We start from the raw sequence: 20,434 nt of genomic DNA, 5'->3' as shown, positions 1-20,434 counted from the left end.
ATTAAATGGTTCTATGTACCAAAGGGATTTTTAAAAGGATGCTAAGGAAGTTTTCCTCTCTCTGTTACTTATGAAACATGAATATTTAATTATGCTTTCAAGCATTTCAAAATGTAATTCAATTACATAGCTTTCATCTTAGTATTTGTTACCTTTGAGAAACAGATTATATTGTACTATCTAAAAATTCACTTTTTCTGATATGTTTCATAATCCAGTATTCTACTTAATTCCTTCAGTGACTGAACTAAAGTTCTGCTATTGCATCTGCAGTAGATCTTTCAGTTTTATCTGTAGGGCAGTTTCCAGATTGGTGTATAATAATATCTACATCAATGAAACTGTAATCTTCCCCCCTTTATTCTAGATTAATGGAAAACTTGTTGCTTCACATTTGGTATTAAAAAATGCCATACAAAGACCAAAAAATTCTTCTTTGTACAAAGAATTTATTCTTAAGAAAACTGAAGGACAATGGTATATGCTATTGCCATTCTACTGTATGTCATACTATAGTTCCATGACACTATGGAAAAACAACCTCCGAGACATTTACCATTCACTAGAACAAACAGCAATTAAACAGACATTTTAGTCTTTTTTTTTTAATGTTAATTATAAAGACTATGGACTTTTTCATATTAAGAAAGCAGCTACCTGAATCTATAAATGATCTATGCTTGTGTGTTCACTGAAGCAACAAGAAGCAACATGTAATATTATACAGCAGATACAGGATACAAGCTATTATAAAACCAGCTATTTATTAAACAAAAGAAATCTCTGTAAACAAATTTCTCAAAAAATGGTTAAGTCTACAATTAATGTTCAAAACTCGTGAAGCTTCTGCATATTAAATATTTTGTCATTCTTTTTCAGACCCATTAATGCATCTAGTCTATGCTTGCCGTAACTTGAGATAGAATTCCTACCACAAAGTCTCAAAACCATCTAGAAGAACGTTTAACAGGATGAATACATTGAAAAAAACAAATACGTACAAATTTAATGTAGGGATAGAGGGGTCACATCCCTTATTTATGTAAATCCTTGTGTGCAATTCCATCAACACAAGAATTTGCTCATCAATGCAGAGAACAAGAAGCCTCATCTTGGAACGTTGTTGCGTAACAGTTCATTTTAGATGGATATTGACAAGTGTTAAAATACATACTTACATGCAGTTTTACAAATATTTCAATTAAATCTATTTAAAACCAGGTGAAATTCAAACACAGACTAAGTTGTTAGAAATGGAAATTGATTTATGCTTCCTAAGAGGAATGCATTCATTGGCGTAGAATCAGGGCTATATCATTTTACGCTACATAAAAAAAGTACACGTTTAAAATCTGTCAGAAAATATGACTGGTTTCACTGTGCAACTGCATGGGGTCTTCCTTCCCAAATCTTTTCCATTTCTGTGACATACTTTAACTCTGAATTTGGAGCATAGCACAATGCATGCTATGGACTTATATAGTGGTTTAATGATCCTGTTTTGTTCTCTAATACTTTCAGAACGATCCTTTACCTTTTATTTGGGTTGACACTGAACACTATGTTTATGCATTTACTGAACTACACACCTACCTACTGAATTACAACCCTAGTTGCAACAGTCAGCAGAGAGGCCATCTTTTTTTTTCCTAATGTGAAGGGTTTTTTCTTCTGCATTGCTTTATATTTATCTATATTGAATTTATACTGAATCTCCATTGCCTAGTCTGCTTGCAAGCTTTCAGTCATTCTTAGTCTCTATTATGCTGAATAACACATTTAAAATTTGTTGAAGATGCCATCCCACCAATCACTGTATTTCCTAAAGCATTAGGGATACATTAAGCTGCACATGCCTTTGTGGGACTTGACTGGTGATCTTCATACACATTAACAACCTTCTATTTCTGTTCTCCATACCCTCTATTTTACTTAGTCGTTTACATGGTATTCATTGGCATAGAATCAAGATTATATTATTATTTTCCGCCACATCAAAATGTACATACTGAAAAATGGTCAGAAAACTTACCAGTTGGCAACATAGCTCCTTTATGAGCCTGAGCTAGTTGCATGGCTTCTGAAAAGGTAAGTTAAGGCATAACAACCCAATCACTTAGGTTGACATTCTAGCTCCAGTAACTTTGAGGAGCACGTGTTCCCTTTCAGAGGCTACATTACCTCTTCACCTGTAAGCTACACTCAACTATGTAGTCCATAGAAAGCTATCTTTTAGTGTACTGAGGACAAATGCCTGAAGTTCCAGCGGAAGATTATTTTGGATCTCAAAACAGGTCACTGTTCCATTTTGTCTACAAACAATCTCTTTCCCCAACAAGAAGATATACAGAGAAGAAAATTGTGCTTCCTGCTACAGCTGCTATAGCATTACTTCATTTGAGTACTCTTTCATATGCCTTAGTCATCTCAAGTCTATGAATTTTTCTGGCAGATATGCTGCTCCTAATGCATTTATGATAATGTATTTCTCCTAATGCATTTAAAACCATTACTATTCATTTCTATATCTTAAACTATTTATTCTTCAGTCTTCTTTTTGGACCTGCTTTATTGTGCTTCTAAACCTAAACTGCCACATTTGCTTCAGATTACTTCAGTTTTTTGAAGGATGACTTATGTGCAATATCTTCGTTTCCCCACGTACTTAGTTATACTGACCCTTCTCTCAACTCTTTTCTGACAGTTGCACGTTTGTTCTTTGCAGCAGGCACGGATGTACAGATTTTATTCTGTTAGCTCTTCCTTTTAGCTTCTCTTTAGGAAGTTGCCTAATTTTTTATACAATTCTGCCTTTTGAAATTAAGTACAATTATGTAGGGTGTGCAAAGCTTCTGTTTCTTCTGCAAAACCACTGAAACTCAGTATATTACGGTCACTGTTACTAAGTCAGTCTTCAGCTAACATTTTGAATCCATCCTACAATCAGGAACAAGACCAAGGTGGTTGGGGGTTTTTTTGGTTGCGTTGTTTTTGGTTTGGTTTTTTTTTTTTTTAAAGAGTTTCCTAAGCTATCACACCATGAAGTGGTCACTGATCACCCTAAAAATCTGTATCACTATGAGTATAATCTGGCAAACATATCTTCAATTCCAAAATGATAAGGCCCATATTTGTAAATTTGCAGTGGTGTATTCTTAAAATTGTCATAAAGGTGCTTTTTGCAGTAGCTTACATTGTAACTGCTTTACAATATAAACCAAACAGAAATTCTGTTGCACAGCTATGTGTTAGGTACCAAAAAATTTAATTCCTGTTTTTTAAACAGTTCCTGTGTAACTTGGACAAGTGACTGAAGATCTGTTCAAAAAACCCACACAAAATCAGTGAAAATTGTATTTATTCCCAAAAATGTAAGGACGCAAACTTCTACGTGCCTCAGTGCCTTATCTGTAAAGAAGGAATATTATCACCTGTAATTTGACCATAAAGTAATTAGCATATGAGTAACAGTCAAATAATAATATGGAGAGAATTAACTAATAATATAACCTTGAAAATAAAGTTGCTCTAAATGGCAGGAATAACTTACTATTTTCTCTTACATTTAAAGCTACAAAAAAGAGACATACTTTAATAACAAAAATTATTCATTGACATTCAACTGAATCGCATTACCTGGAATTAAAAAGCTATAGAACTTTTCCATGAGTTTTTGAATCAGCTGATTAGCTCTTTTGGGTCTTCCACCTCCATCACTGAGAAACTCTGGTTTACTTAGCCCAGCTTCCAGAAGGTAAATTCCAACCTGTTAAATGTTTATACAGTTAATCATTTAATTGTTAGAATGACAAAAATTTTATGAAGAGTATGAAAATAACAATAGTGCTTTGAAAATTAGCAGATGTAGACAGACATAATAAATGTACTAAAATCACCATTTAAAGGATATAGTACATTGCAGCTAAAAGCTTCTGTGATTCCTTCAGGTAATGCATTACTAACAGTGCAACAGTAAAAAAAATTTTTTTTTTTTTTTTTTTTTAGGAAAAACCATACTGAAAACATTTACATAAGTATGTAGAAACTATATATTTTCATCACATTATAAAAATATGTTAGCTGCCAGACTTCATTGTTCAGAGGTTTTTATGTTGTGTTTCAAACAAAAAAAGAACTTTTAAAATGCAAAATAAATATAGGAACCCATACCTTTAAAGCTTGAGCCTCTCCCGGTCTTTGATAAAGTCCAATTATCTTTTTCTTTTGCAACCATCTCAAGCCTTCCAATATTTCACCACCCAAAGTAGGTTCCACCAAAATACGTTGTTCATAAGCACCTAGGTATTCTTTTGTCTCATTACTGTACTCTTCTTTACTTCTTTCATGAACACAGACCTGCAGTTGATCAGAGTCTCCTCTCATCAAAGTAAAGCTTCTTTCATGGAATTCATCTGTTAGGATTTGCTCAGAAGGAAGACGAAGAGCAAATTCTCCCAACAAAGCTTTCCAGGAACCATCCACACGGTATGGCAAGACTATAATATTTAGCTGTACTGACACAGGAGTCAAGATGGAATAAGAGTCATCTTCATCATTAACTGTCAAAAACTTCACAGATTTTGAGCCACTGCCTTCTTTTTGAATGAGATCTTCATCAGTGCTATCATCATTTATAACAATGAAGGAGGCAGAAGAAGTGCTTGGACCTGGAATGTGGTCCTCATTAGTCATTTCATCATCTAATGTTATCACCTCATTTCTCCGGTCTTCATGCATATTCCAGCACAGCTTTTTCTTCTTCTCCTCATCTATTTTTGAGGGAGGTGCACGTTTTCGACGACTACTCATTTTGTCGTTTTCTTAACGTGTTTTCAGTCTCTGTGAGATGAAGTAAATTAGTCAGCAATAAGTATTACAAAATCAAATGCCCACACTGAAATTTCACTGTGCAGTAGCCACTAGACTTGCAAAAGGTTAGGACACAGACATACGCGCTAAGAAATCTAACTGTTCAAAAGAGACTTAGTTTTACAGAGCCTCTCCTGTCCCTGTGCCATCACGCAAAGCTGGACATGAAGCATTTAGCTTGTACATTATGTTATCATTTTGCCAGACAGCTACAGACAGAGATCAACAAGAATGCTACATTTCACAGCTGTTACTCAGAATCTTGTGGGACAGATATAAAGATATAAAGTGAGAAGCAATGGAATCCCTCAAAGGTGGGGGTGGAGGGAAAGGGCAAAAGAAACTCCACAAACAAAAGTGCAGGTGGTACAGAAGATACAGGGGCAGGTGAGAAGAAAATACACTCACAAAATTCTTCCTTCCTTTCAAAGCCTACATTGAGATGAAGCTTTAAGCAAACTTGACACAGGGCTAGTCTGAATGTGCCATTACATAAAATATGGTTTAGAGGCTAAGCTATCAAGTTCTGTCCTTAGAAGTCTCTAATGGCCTTCCTCCTAGTATTGAATACTTTATTTTCCCAAGAAACTGTGCATCCTGGGACCTGGACATACAAATTGCTTGCAGAGAGGAGCCCTTATTCTATTGAGCATTTCAGTGGGACTAATCCGCAAACTAAATGCATAGTCTTACTGTTTTTGACTAACTGCAAATCTAAGTCGAGATACAGATCCAACCTGGGCAGTGAACAGATTTTGTGGATAAAATGCTAAAAAATAAAGTACGCGTGCTAAACAATACACATGAAGCAGATTATGGAATATTAGACCCATCTGGGAAAGTAATAACTACATACTCATAATGAAACAAACCAACAGTATTTTTTTTTTCTTAAATACTGTTTTTATAAGGAGCCTGAACACAGCAATAGATTTACAACTTCATATTACAGCACTGTCTGTGTCAGCAAAGACAGGAAAATATTTAGATATCCATATCAATTCAGCTCCTGCATACAACTTTTGAAGAAATGTAGGAAGATGAGAGGCAAATATTCTAAGCTACTAAATCCAGTACCCCACATCCTAATGGTAAAAGGGTTTATGCTAGAACAAGGCAGAATTCCTAGAATTCTGAAAAATTTTTAAAGGATTTTATAAAAAAACCCAAACAAACACTAAATTTTATAATTCATGAAAGTCAAAATAAACGTGCAAGAATATGCAAGTCTTGCTGTGTTTGAATTTCAGCACAACAGAATTAAGGAAAGGAAATGTGAGTTTTTCAAAGTAATACGCACGCTGCGTGTTGCTGACAGTAAACAAAGCAAAGGCCAACGGCGAGCACACATATCATAACATTGTACTTAAACCAAAGAAAGGACTCCTGCATCACCAGGTCTGCACGTGCGCACCAACTTCAGCATCACACTCTGACGTATAAACAGGAGAGAATTGCTCTGTTTGAGTAGAACTATTTAAAACTCCTATGGCCAGGAGACGGCCGTGTCTACAACGTGAAGCAACAAACCTTCAAACAGACGCCCGTGAAGTAACCTGTGGCGGTGAGGTAACACAGCGCCGATGCCAGCGCTACCCCTGGGGCCTGTGTAACAGCCGCGCTTTAGCCGTGCACACACGCCAGATCAAGCAGCCCGCGGCTGTGCACCCCTCCCCGGTGCCGCTGCCTTCTCCCCCGTTGCCAGGACGCGGGCAGGTCTCGTTACTTGAAAGTTACTTGAAACTCGGGAAGGAGGCGCCAGCCGCGGACGAGCGTACTCGTCAGCAATCAGTATTTACCTCCCGCGACACCTGCTACCAGAGAGGTCATGCTGGCTGCGGTTTGCCTACCCACCGCCGCACCCCCCGCGGTTACCACGCGGCCCAGAAGGCCAGGCAAGAAACGAGCAGCCGGCCCGGGGCACCTACCGCTCCCCAGGGGCGCTCGCACAGGCCCCCAGGCCGCCCAGCCCCGCCGCGGCTGTACCGCCACTCCGCAGCCGGCCGCGGCAAGGCCGCCCTGTCTCGCTACGGCCCATAGGTCGCCAGACGCGCAGGCGAGCAGGCAGACAGACTAACCGGCCATCGCCTTCCCGAGCCCCGGGGAGCGGCCCCCCGCTGCGGCTCCCGGAGCCGCGCGGGCGAGGGGAGAGTAGAGCCAACCACCACCAACGTACCGAAGGGGTAACACCGCTGCGCCTGCCCTCACAGCCGCGGCTCCTTCCCGCTCGGGGCAGGCCCCCCCCGCGCAGCGGCAGCGGGGGGGCTGGTTGGGGCGGGGGGGAGGGGAGGCGGAACTCACGACCACCCGGCCGCTGGCAAAATAGGCAGGACCTCCCGGCCAGCGGAGGGGGAGGCGGGCACCGGGATGCGCGCGCACCCGCCCTGGCCCGGCCGGCGACCAATGGGATCCGAAGAAGGTGACAGTCTCCCCGCCCCCCACGCTAACGGCAAAAGCAACGGGACGGCGCAGAGCGGCGCAGGCGCAGACGTTGTCCCCGGGGCAAGGGGGCGGGGAAAACGCTGTTCGCCCACAATGGGGCGTGGCTGAGGGAGGATCAAGAATGAGGCTGTAACGTCATTGGCTGCGTGCGCAGGCGTACTCGGGTGTGGGAGTGGTGGTGGTAGTTAGCTGTGTCTGTGTGTCAGTCTGTGGCCTCGTAGGTCGGTCCGCCTTCGCTAGGCAAAGCCTTCGGACATAATGAGGCTGAGCAGGAGAAGGGTCTGGGTTATGCCCGTGGGGAACGAGATTGGAGGCCATTGGGTACGTTAAAGCCCCACGTTGGGTTTGTGAGGTGTTTCAGGCATCTACGACAGGTGTTTGCTTAAGGGGTGATGGAAGAAAGTCCGCCTGGGGGGAAACTACAAAAGCCTTTTGGCTCGAGTGACTTTTAGTGGAAGTACTCGCACCAACAGTGCTTTAAAAAGCGTGTCAGGTTTAGAAACTGTGGTGGAGCAGAGGAGATGACATTTTGTTTCTGTGGCCGGTCAAACATGGGGGAAGGTGACAGAAATAATTCCTTGAAGTAGTGGTGATGGTGGGAACTTTGATGTAATCCATGAGGTGAGATACAGTTGAGAAAAATGGCACACAAAGCCATTAAATCATATGGCAGGAGTGATTTAAAGTGGATTTCTGGGCAATTAGCACTGCAAAAAGGCAAAATAGTCCAATGAGGTTTTGATGACAAATACCACTTCAATAAAAACTATGAAAACATTTATCTTGTGAAATATGCAGGTCCACACTGGGGTTTTATAACAGCTGTAAATACACAAATTGGAAAACTATTTACAATAAGAAGGTGATTTTTTTTTTTTTTTGGTAGAGCAATCATTTAGACTATTTGTTAGTCTTTACAAATGAAATCATATTTTTTCTGTGTCAGATTCTCTACCATTTTCAGCCCTTTTGGAAGGGTAAGGCCCCTGCAGGTTCAGTGGAGCTGCTCAAAACTGTGGTGTGCAGTAGCGAAGGGAGCCATCAGATTGTTGGCTGTGGTGGTTTGGCTGTTTAAATTCACAATGCTTAGTTTGCTACATGACCATTTGGCGTTCCTATAGGAAAATTCACTTTAAAATCATCACTCAGTCCATTACTACAACAGTAAATTACTGCAGAACGGAGACAAAAGGGAAGACACTCTGGTGTACATTGGTAACTGGAATACTAGCAACTGAAGGGATGAAGAGTGAGCAAACTTGTTTTATGGGGAGGTTCCTGGGCTCACAAGTGGGCCCAGTTTGGTGGGGCTGTGGCCAGGCCAGGCAGGGCTGTGGGAGCTGGAGACCGGCCCTGCTGCGGCACCTCTGGGGCAGGGGCTGATGGCCCCAGGAGGGCTGAAATGGGGTCCTGGGCTTTGGGGAGCCCCAGGGGACCGAGCAGGGACAGTTAGGGCTGGTGGTGCCCAGAGGACACTGATGGTGGTTTTGCAAGCACAGCTTTAGTGCTGTGACCTCTGCCTGGGAGAATGGCATCCCACCCCCAGTGATCCATGCTTCCGGCTGTGCTGCGTCCTGACACACTGAGTCTGTGTTACAGCATGTGCTGCCAAGCCGGTAGTTTGGACTTGACTTGGGAGGCTTTATGCCTTTGTCCTAATGAAAAGGTCTTGTTAGAAGATCCTCATCCTCCCCCCTTTTTTTTTTTTAATGGAGGCCTTTTTTTCTGGATGTGTCTTTGGGGATTTAGCTGTTAACTCAATCAGTAAGACAGTGAGCAGTTGAAGTTACATGCTTCTCTAGGAATTTATGAAGCAACCACGTTTCACTCCCACCTCCTGGCATGCAGCCATATGCCTGGGTAGGCAGCTCCCTTTAAAAGGATGGCACCCAGGTTCATGTTGCAAGATGTGAACATCAGATTTTCCCATCCTGAAATGGGTCTCTTGATGATAGGAGTCAGGGCAGCCAGAGGACAACTCCCATCATGGTTACTGAGGTGAGGGGGTCATAAAAGTGGTATGCTGTCAGTCTGGAGCAGCGTGGATTCCTCCTCCATGGGACCTCAAATGTGGGACTACACATGCAAGTGTCCCTCACCTGCTGTTGACAGCCTGATGCTGTGAGAAAGTCCCACCAGTGACTGCTGCTCGTTCTCCTCCACTTGATGAAGTCTGGGCTCTACCAGCAATAGGAAATGGGAAAGAAAAGGGAACTCTGCTAGGTGGAATGATCCCTGCAGTCTCTAACCAAGGGTACTTGGGAATATAGGGAATGTAGACTTGACCTAGTCCTTTGCAGATTGCTTGCCTTTTTAATTTGGGTTTGGATGGCTCCAAAGACAGGCCTCTGGTGTTAAGTTTCCCCAGGAATACTAGCACCAGTGGCAGTGCATTGCATGTCCAGTTATTGCAACGAGAGACTCCAGAGGTGTGTCAGGCCTGTGCCCTTATAAAGGGTATGGAGGGGTCATCACAGACATGAGTAAAGCAGAGAGAAACACAAAAGATTTCCGAATTCTTGTCATGCTGAAGGTCAGTCCTGCTTACATGCAGACTGGGCACAGCTTCTTCCAAAAGGCCTTAGGTAGAACACAGGCTGTGCTGCTTGCCCAGGAACTAGCCTGTATCCGCTGGCATGCCTGATAGAGCCTACACAGGTGTAATCCGAAAGGCTTACTATAAGGATCCATAATTGCTGTCAAATCTGATCCTACGGTTAGTAGTAAGAAACAGCTTTATTAATGTCCTGGGATCTACAACTAGCAATAAAGCTAGCAAGGAACATTGTGTTGTCCTGCTTCATTATAAATCTGTAAATACTGCTTAAAGGTGATGGATCTACCCTGACAATAACTCACAGTTTTCCAGTTCAGAATCGTGAGCCCCCCAAAAGCTCTTTGTGAGAGTGAATATTCTGAATTTCTGAAGGAGTGCTAAACTTTTGGCACAGGCTCCATCCACTTCTGAATCCAGTAGCTGATGAATCATCCAGAGAAATTTTCACGATCTCCATCAAACTGAAAAACATACTACAGATATAATGCTCTAGCAGTAACTATCTTACCTAGCCCGAGCACTTCAAGAATCCATATAGAAATAGCAGACGACAATCCATGCTTCAGCGAGCTCTGTTCACAGGCTAAGGGCTGTGAATCTCTTAATAACTCCTTGTCTTTCAGTTAACTTTTGTATTTCTGTATTGTGCATGTCTTCTATTTAATGATTTCCTCTCCAGGGTTGGGATTTGTGCTTGCTTTGGTAGCGATACTGGGGTTTTAGGACTTCTAGTGTAAAGCACTTGTGAAAGTGAACTTTATTTTCTCATCTGGATGTCATAAAAATTAGAAAGCAAGAAAGGAACCTCCCTGCTTTCAGAAGAGGGGCAAACAGAATGACACCGATGGGGTGCCTGTTCTGCATAATGATTTCTGTCTGAGCCTCTCTCTCACCCTCATTCTGTAGGAAATATCTTCCTCAGTTCTCAGGATAAACGAGCTGTATTTTGAAATAAGGGTCAAGAGCAGGTGGACGAATGCCTGTTTCTATTCAGCAGCTAATGACTAAGGATCCTAGTGATTAGTACCTAGTAATTTCCCTGCTGTTCTAAAGCACTTGAATGCATGAAAGAAGGTAATTGCCATTGAATTTAATGAAAGAGAAAGGAACGGTACAAAGAGAAGAGAATATGACATAAAATGAGACCATGTGGTTTTTTTGACCACACTTGAGAAGATAGCCTCCCTTGCTTATGGATATAAATTCCCCTTTGCTCTCAGTAGCAACTGTTAAATCCCAGGAAGAGCAAGCATATAAAAGCAGCAGACACGCTACTTTGCAAAGGGTTTCTTTTTTGAGGGAGGATGGAGAAGAGAAAACAGCATGTTAGTCGATGTGGTATTTTAGAGTCCATTCCACCAATATTTTAGTTGTAAAGGCAAGCAGAAGTTTTCTCAAAGAAAATCAAAATTGTATTTGTCTCCAGGTGGGTTCTGGTGGCAGGAAATGTAAATGGTTGCAGCAAAAGAATAAAACCGAGGGCCGCTAGACTATATTCCCTGCACTACGATGATTGTACGTTGTGCTGAAGAGCTAACTGAGCATCTGTGTGCTTCAGCAAACTAGGTAGAAAACCACTCATTGTGTTAATCGGTTAGTTAACGAACGGGAAAAATCTTTTGAGTTCTGTAGATAAAAATCACCATATGATAGAAATGAAAAGATGGACCTCTGTGGAGGCATAATATGGCTCCAGTCTATTCCAGATTAATAATCTCGTGGTCAGTACTCTGTGCCCTGGTAGGAAATTGTAGGCTCAGCTCTACCCAACTTCCTTAGTGTTTGGTGTTTTAAAGTAATTTAGCTATCATAGTGAGACTTTTAAAGTGTTACCATATAATTGCTACCGTCCACAGTGCATAATACTGCTTCAGGCAACACAGCAGAAGATTTAAATATTTTTCGGAGAGCTAAAAGATCAGAGTATTTTTGTGTGCCAAAAGCACTCGTGTAAGCCAGCAGGCTAACTCCCCAGCACGGAGGGAAGAGTACCATGAAGCCACGGGATGGCAAGCCTCTATTTTTCTCCCTTCTTCAGGGCTTCAGTTCTGTTTCTTCAAAGCAGCAAAGTTCAATTTATCACTCATGCCCTTCTACCTCTTAACGCAGCATCTCCTGGAGGAATCTATCTGCACCCCATGGAATAACACCCTTCAGGCCATCTGTCTTAGCTCACGTGTATGCACAATTCTTACATACCCATGTCCATCTGCTCCTCAGCTGAGCTACGTGCTGGTTTTGTGAAAACCAGGTGATACACCTGACCTCAGGACTGACAGTAGCAGCTGATCAGTCACTGGTGGGAGTTAAGCCCATCTCCCGTTTTCCAAGAGAAAAGGACAGTTAAAAAGACTATCTAAATATAGAGCAGGGGAAAAAAAAAATAACCATGTCATTGCATCTAGGACATCGTCAAGAGTTACTATGTAAGATATGGAATCCAGTTCTTGGAGTTATTTAAATATATACCTAAATAAGGTGTTTTCATTGCTTTAATATTGCTTTTATAAGCCTTATTTTTTTTTACATAACAAAAATGTGTAAAGGAAAAGTTTGCAATTCCCGAGAAAAAGCAAGCCCTCTAATAAAACTGGAATTAAGTAAATAAAATGTTTATTATAAAATCAGTAAAAACATTTGGAAATTTAGGCTCAAAATATAGATGTTTATAACATAGTACATGGTATAGTGGTTTGGAGAAGAGCTGAAGGGCATGACAGAGAGATATTTCAGACATCTATTAGACATACTTTTCTTGATGGTGAAAAATCTTTATTTTCACACTCTGGCAAGAGAAGATTTGAATTCATAGCTGACTAATATAAAAACGAAGCCAATCAAAACTTCTTTGTGTAAAATTCTTTATCTGTGGCCTGCACTATGGATAAAAAGGCAATTCAAACAAATTGAAACAAAAATGTACAGTCTTCTGGGACAATTTTATTTTGGCCACTTTCTTCATAAAGAAGTGAGAAGCAGTCGTATTTTCTGTCAAAGAAAATATGAACTTCATCAGGGATGTTATTTCCTTGATTTATGAAATTAGAAGTACGGAAGGATCTGCAGTACTCAATCCACAAACCAGTGTATTTATTGAACAGGGATGAAATTCTGCCTCCAAAGCTGTTTTCTTCAAGTTTAACAAGGTTTGATGTTAAAATTAGTTCATAAAGATTGATGTAGCTTCATGGCAGAAGATTAATAATCATTCTTTCTAGAGGAGTGTTATATTTAATTATCTGTCCAAAATTCACCTTTGAGCCCACCTGGGCTATTACCTTGCCTTAGAAAAAGCACCAGGTTTTACAGGGGGGTAGGATGCGTACTCCGCACCGCCCAGCATTTGTTCTGGTTCTGGGCTGAGGGAGCAGGCAGTGCTCAATCACGGATCGCACCCAGCATGAAACAGCTGAGGAGATACCGCAAAGCTGTCAGTGAACTGCCCCGTGCTGCAGGGTGGTTACGCCTTATCTGGATGTTGTCAGTGCCAGGCAGCATTCTGGTAGAAGACACAGGGATATTTCCATCTATCTGCAGTGTATGAGGTAGGTAGATACTATGAGGCGCTACGCCACAAGGGAATTATGACGGGGCAGTTCTCGGCTGGGCAGCTGAACTGGCTGCTTTGTGCCGCTAATGCAATGGGATCCGGTCCCTTGTGGCTTTCTCTGAAAGGCACAGTAAATCTGGAACGGCAGAGGCCCGAGCGTTGTAGTACGAGGCTGCTGCTGCTGTTCAGGGAGAAATATTAAGAGACCAGAAGCCTCTAGACCCCCTGCAATGTGTGGCACTGTGGATCCCTGGGGCAAGTCTCCAGTAAAGAGTCTCCTGAAGCATCCCTGAGCTGACCTTTTGCTTTGGCCTGGGGCATTAACTCACTAAGGCAGCAACCTTAACTAATACGAAAGGATATTTTCTCTGGATATAAATGTCATTATACTTCAAATAATACATACACCTACAGTTATTAATCAACCTATGGTTTTGCACGTCTTTGGCCTAAAACTTAGAAATGCAGTGAGCAATGAGAAGTTGGTTCGGGGCTCTAAATGTGTGTTTGGTTTTGATTTTCTGTGTGGTACCACAGAGAGCCTGACCTAGTGGGGACTGATGGAACACCCGAGTAAATGAGCAGCTCTAGTTCATGGTTTATAACCAACACAAGTGGTGCAAGCATTTTAACTACTTTATTTTGATACTTCTATACATAGTCGCCTTTTCCAATTACAGAAATTTGTAATTGAATTTTAATATTTTTCTTTAATGTTCAATATCTGTGGATATTCTCTTTTCATTACTCTCTACTTTGCCTTTCCCCATCCGACCAAGCCCAGCTGCATGGATTGTGTTTTAGCTGTAAAACAATAACAAAAAAATAATTCCGTGTCTACTGTACTCTCACCAGGGTAGATGCATAATCTGTTACGTAGCACTACAGTTAGGAAGGTTGTACACAAATTTCAATAATAAACCATGCTTCAACCCGATCTCCTTCCTGTTTTCAGTGCTCTGAGGGGTTTTCTTTTTGACTTGTTTTGTTGTAAGGCATTTTCCTACCTGGTGTTCTGTCTGTGTACCACAGGACTGTTCGTGCTCCTTAGCTGGGGTTGGTAGCATCCACCTTCTCTGGCTGGGGAAATGAGTCAGCAGAAATGACGGTGCATCACTGAACACAGTCTCAGGGAAAAATAAAAACAAACACCTTGTCACACAATAAAACAATGAAATATTGCATCTCACAACGCTGCTTGAGCAAAAATAAACCATTTTAATTGAGGAGGTAATGGGAGGTGCAAAGAGATGGGAGAACAGGCTTTTATTTGATAAATGATTGTGAGAGAAAGTAATGGGGTCAGCGCAAAATAAATCCTTTCCTTTTTTTCCAACAAAGTATTACTTTTCATTAACTTCAGTTTGTTTTGCTAGGCGATAGGAACAGAATACAAAAAGTTGCAAAAATATTCTCCTGTGGATCTGCAGATGTTCCTAATAGACGAAGTCCTGGGTCTGCAGCACAGATGGAAAGTGATAAATGATTAAGATGTTATAGGATATAAATAACAGTACTACAATGTTGTGTGTAGAGATATCAGCAAAACAAGGAATGTTTATCTGCTGGCTTGATAAGCATCTTGTTTATGGCTTATCACAAATTGCAACAGTTCTGGCTCCTGCACAAAGCGTAAGTCGGTGTATTTCTGTCAGGGCCCCGGAGGCTCCACCAGCCCTGACTGTCCCTGCTCGGCCACCCCCCCGGGGCTCTGCCCCCGGCTGCCCCGCTCCTGGCTGGGGCAGTGGGATGGGCCCTGGCTACCAGGCCCTGCCCCGACGGACCCCCACAGGGATCCCCTATTGCCACCGCTGCCCCAGGGATCCCTACGACATCTGCTCTGCGAGGAGAGCAACAAGGATGCTTCTAGCACAAGCCAAGGATGGTTTTTCCTTTCTCCTGTACTTGGAAACATTTGTCAGGAAGCCTTCCAGAAAAGATTAACCTGGTGGGAAATACCCACGATATCCAGTTTTAACCCAAGCGATTAGAAATGTGGCACTGCTGTGCACAGCTGCTGGTGGGGTCCTACCAAGAGAGAAGGGTCAGGAGAGATTCCTGTGCTCGCTGCTGCCCTGGGGTCGGTCCGGCTCCAGGCGCAGGTCAGTGTGTTGTTACTAAGCATGGTGTCAGAAGACCTGAAGACAGATGTCGCTAGTAACACCAGAAAGGCTAGGTTATTTTCAGAGAACCAGCCACTTACCATTATTTATGTTATCCACTGGAAGTGATTTAACCCTGGATGCCAAGTTTTGTTTTTCTTTGCTACCCTGGTAACTCCAGAAGAATTATCTGCAGCTGCTGGTGGTGTTTCAAAATTTTGCTCCTTAAGCAAAAAAACCACCATCGTTTGAGAAGGTAAAAAAAAGAGGTAGTGTCCGCACCCGGCAAACCCTCGCAGATTTTTTATCCCAGCTTCTTGCAACTTGAGAGCTTTCCTAGGAGGGTCCTGGCCAGGCAGTCGCATTTTCCAGTTCTGCCTGATTGGGCCCAGCCGAAATTGCTCAAGCTTGGGTTTGGTTTTCCTGGTAAGAGTTTGGTGTGGTTCGACTTTTTAGCAGGCAGCACGCACCTTCCACATGTGCTTCTGCACAAGCAAGGTGGTTCCCTGAGGAGCCAAGCTGATTGTTCACCGTTTGTGCCTTGCATTTCTGAGGGATTCTGCTGAAGTTAGTGTTGTTTGGAGCAAGATAACGTCGATTGGAGCGATCGTTAAGGTATGTAAAAGTAACATAAAGGACAATCTGCTCTAAAGTGGCCTTTATTCTTCAAATGCAGGCACTTCCCTATCTCATAGCCCTGAAGTATTATATGCTAAACAAATAGCTTTCTCCTGAATAGCCAACTTCCGATATACAATTACCATAATTATTGTAGATATTATACGCTTCTGTCCACAGAGTAAGAACTGCATCTAATCAAAATTATCCCATAAACTATATAAAGATGTGATACTCTTTAACAGCAGTGAATGCAGATTGCCTTCAAAGAAAAGGTTTCTGCATACATTATCTACACTATAAAATTAAAAATAGTATCAAACTGAATAACAGCTTCCTCTCACCCACATTTCATATCTCCAACCAAGACAGTTAAAATGGGCAAAGAGATAAGACAGTTTAATCTCAGCATCCTAAAAAGTACAATTTAAAAGTGTGAAATGTTAAGAGACTCTTTTCTAACACGCCTTAGAGCTCTTCCACACTCTCGTATGTACCCTGCAACCTCAAGGAGCTGATGTGAACTTCGGTGTTGCAGCATCAGGTCTTCCTTGCAGCAGCAGCAAATAGGCCAGGTTGTCTCTCTCTTCAGCTGTGGGGGTCTTGAACTGGAAAGTATATATACGAGTGGAAAGCATAGCTGTGACACATGGAAAACATACGTGGTGGTCCTTTCATAGAAGAGTGGTTCCTCTGAATGTTTACTGGGCAGACCATTTATTTATTTATTTATTTATTCATGAGGCTTTTACTGCATTAGAAATGAATAAACAAAATTAAAAATGAACTAGACAGCTGAAGCTGAAGGCAATCTTCTCACCACATACCCCTGAATTCCTCTCCTTACGCTCCTCATTTTTCAACTGAGGGCACAAACTTAAAACCTGTATTAAATGAGAGTGGAGTTAAGCATATGTTAAAATATTCTTTGGGATTAGATTCTATATGCGTTTCATCAGTCCATTTACATGTAGCCAGAAGATGAAAGCAAGTAGGGAAGACTTTTCATGCACATTTAGGCTGAACATTCAAATTTCAGGATGATTTAGAAAACTGGTTGAAAAATGTTGTCTAAATGATTTGAGTGGCGCATACTGCATTGTCTGGTAAAGCAGAGTAAGAAGAAAGAACAATGTGCAGATTTGCCACCTCTGTTGACAGTGGTTGGAATTTAGAGAAAAATAAAAGCCAGCTAGGACATAAGATGTTCAGTTAGGCTGAGAGATCTAATAATAGATTTGAAAAAGCCAGTTTCCTGAGATTTGAACACAAGGCAAAGACGACAAACTAAGTGCAGGTACCATTTAGAAATCAGAAACACAATAGGAATTAAGATGTTTATATGCAGCACTAGCAAGTGTCTGTTGAATTTAAATAAAGACATGGAAATCAATAGCTGCCTGTTACTGTAGTGACAGTTAGCAACTGTCAAATCAGCTGAGCTGGTTTGGGGTAATTTATTGGGCACTTATGGTTTGCAGCTAAAGAAAAAGTGCAATGATGATGAAAAAGAGTCTTTTTAGAAGCTGTTGCCAAGAAAAAGGAAAAGAAAAACAAAAACAAAAACAAGCATATGCTATGAAAACAAGCACATGCTATAGTTATCAGGAAAATGTCTTCTAGAATAAAAATAAAAGACTATACCATCAAATTAGTATGTGCTTACACAACAGGCTTGTACAGATAATTTGAAAACGATGAGGACACTTTTTTGTAAACTCATCATCGTGGATATGCAGATATTCTCTGAACAATACAACTATCTGCTATTTAGAAATTTTCCCTGAAGTGAGTTCTCTTAATTTAGTGAAGCAAGTGTTGATTGCCTCTGCACTTTATTTACAGTGTGACAACACAGCACCTCAGCCATGTATTCTTCCTGTCCATCCATTCTTCCTAATCAAGTTTCAAGAATCACCTTGTGAGTTACAATTAATAATCTATACACACAATTTACACACATGAGGGGGTTAGTGGTTCCGTGAGGACCCACTTTCCTACCCAGCCCTAGTAATCAGGTGTCCTGGTTTTGGCTGGGATAGAGTTAATTGTCTTCCTAGCAGCAGGTATAGTGCTATGTTTTGGATTTAGGATGAGAATAACGTTGATAACACACTGATGTTTTGGTTATTGCTAGGCAATGGTTACACCAAGTCAGGGACTTCAGCTTCTCACAGTGCCCTGCCAGCATGGAGGCTGGGGCTGCACGAGAAGCTGGAAGGGGACACAGCCGGGACAGCTGACCCAAACTGGCCACAGGGGTATTCCATACCATACGACATCACGCTCCATATATAACTTGGGGAAAGCTGGCCAGGGGTTTGGAGCATGCCTTGGGAACTAGCTGGGCATCAGCGGTCTGCGGGTGGTGACTGACTGTGCTGTGCATCACGTGTTGTGGATATTTTATTATTATTATTGTTATTGTTATTATTAGTATTATTATAGTCTTCTTTTTCTGTCCTATTAAACTGTTTTTATCTCAACCCATGAGTTTCACCCTTTCTTTCTTTTCAATTCTCTCCCCCATCCCACTGGGGAAGGGGGGGGTGAGCGAACAGCTGTGGGGTTGTTTTAGCTGCCTGCTGGGTTAAACCACAACATCAAGCACATATAATCAGAGTGCCTAACGATCACTCCCTTCTCCACCTCTGAAAATCACCTCCCTGGAGTACTCAGTTGTGCCTCCTGAGGGCAGAGACACCCCATTCTGTGGCTGGCCCAGAGCTGCGCTGACGGGGCACCTGGTTGCCACTGCTGGTTATTTCACCTGCCTCTCTCCCAGTGTGGGTATTTGTGTAGGTCTACTTCTTCTAGTCAACTACTGACCTTCAACAAACTTGAACAAATGTATTTATCTTTGACACTTTTTCAAATTTCAGTGATTTTTTTTCCCCAGTTGCAGACTGATTAGTTTTTGGTATTTTGTTGGGGGGGGCTGTGGAGGCGGTAGGCACAGTAAACATGCTGGCTTTATTTCCTTAGACAACCAAGATAAAAGTGTTCTTTAATTAAGACTATGTGAGATTCTTCTCTTTGGGTTTTGTTCACTGCTTCTGGCCTTCCATTTTGATCATTTTCAGTTCAACCCTACGGCTACAGATAGTAAGAAAGATTTTTTTAAAGAAACTAATGGTTTTAGGTGCATCCTTTTTCTTAATGTCAATTCAAAGTATATGGGAGGGTCTGGTATTTCAGAACATTGTTACTCCAATGTTTATAGAAAATCAGGATCTGTTAGTGTTTTATAACTATGTTTTGCTCAGGAAGAGCCAAAAAAATTGAAACAGCATATAGGGAAGATATGCAGGAAAGCAAACATCCAAGTATGGTGTTTGAAGCTCTGTGATCTAACACATGAACCAAACGTGAGCCAGCTGTAAGTGGGCTGGAGATGTAAATGAAGCATTGCCTAGTTAGAGAATGAGTGGCAAAAGGCAAATAGCGCATGGAAATGCAAGGTAGAAAGCATTGGAATGTAATTACTGCGGACCAGCATTCACAGTCAATGAATTCAAGCTGCTGGATCAACTGGACCTCAGCCATTCCATCACCAGTGGTGATGTTATGCTTGATGTTTGTTTTCCTGCCTTAATAAAGGCAATTTTTGTGATAAATCCAGTGTTAAGTCAAGTAGAGTTGCATAGCTGGACAAAAGTAAGCCAGTCTGATTCTGGAGGAACTGGGATTTGAAACATTTAAGGACCGGCCAGTTATAACTAGTGGCTGAGGAGCCAGGCACCCCCAGCGAGGATCAAGGTCTTGGCATCCCTGAAATGGCAGTGGGCCAGTGAGACAGTGCAGCCACTTCACCAGAAGAAAATCACAGTGAAAAAGCAATTAATGTGTCACCAAAACCACAGCAGCATACTGTTAGGGAAGTGAGAGGAAAGAGAGTTATTGCAATGATTCTAATAGATCCTGAAGTAATGAAATGCTTCCAGAAATGCTTTGCCTGGATAGAAAGGCAGAGTGATATGTGTGCAAATTCTGTTATCGAGGCAATTCTTCATGAGGACTATAAATAAAAGCAGTACTTAAAAGAAACATATGTGCTCCGATGTTGTTCTTGTTTTTATTATAGTACAGAAGATGTCAGAACACATGTAAACACTGAGTGAGAAGTATTTTTTTAATGCTCTGAACTAGCCTCTCATTTTGTAGGTGTGGTGCTTTAGTGTATCAAGGTTTTGAACAAATGCATCAAGCCATTTGCAGATAGTTGGAGGAGCGAAGTCTGTATGCCATATCCTCATGCCATTTCTGAGTATCAGATTCTTATTCTGTATGTCTTGC

General features: G+C 41.7%; 1 protein-coding gene across 6 annotated transcripts in view; it reads right to left on the bottom strand.

Annotated features, from left to right (window-relative positions):
• The window catches only part of SHPRH (SNF2 histone linker PHD RING helicase), a 57,742-nt gene extending 50,512 nt beyond the window's left edge, over positions 1-7,230 (bottom strand). For 4 of the 6 annotated variants that reach the window (XR_008576346.1, XR_008576347.1, XM_054820257.1 and 1 more), the window contains exons 1-3: positions 7,046-7,222; positions 4,171-4,839; positions 3,637-3,766 (exon numbers count right to left, since the gene is read on the bottom strand). Coding sequence is in view for 4 of the 6 variants with exons in the window: in XM_054820257.1 (XP_054676232.1) it covers positions 3,637-3,766; positions 4,171-4,809 (769 nt within the window). In the remaining 2 variants the exon portion in view is untranslated. Of the gene's footprint in view, positions 1-3,636; positions 3,767-4,170; positions 4,840-6,399; positions 6,859-7,045 lie in introns of those variants that run through there. The other 2 variants (XM_054820255.1, XM_054820256.1) reach the window with 2 other exon arrangements.
• Between the last annotated feature and the right edge of the window lie 13,204 nt (positions 7,231-20,434).

The sequence above is a fragment of the Grus americana genome, chromosome 3 (genome assembly GCF_028858705.1).
Source record: "Grus americana isolate bGruAme1 chromosome 3, bGruAme1.mat, whole genome shotgun sequence".
In the NCBI taxonomy this organism is placed as follows: Eukaryota; Metazoa; Chordata; class Aves; order Gruiformes; family Gruidae; genus Grus; species Grus americana.
Note: the sequence above shows the minus strand (reverse complement) of the source record. Positions and strands in the feature narration are given on the sequence as shown.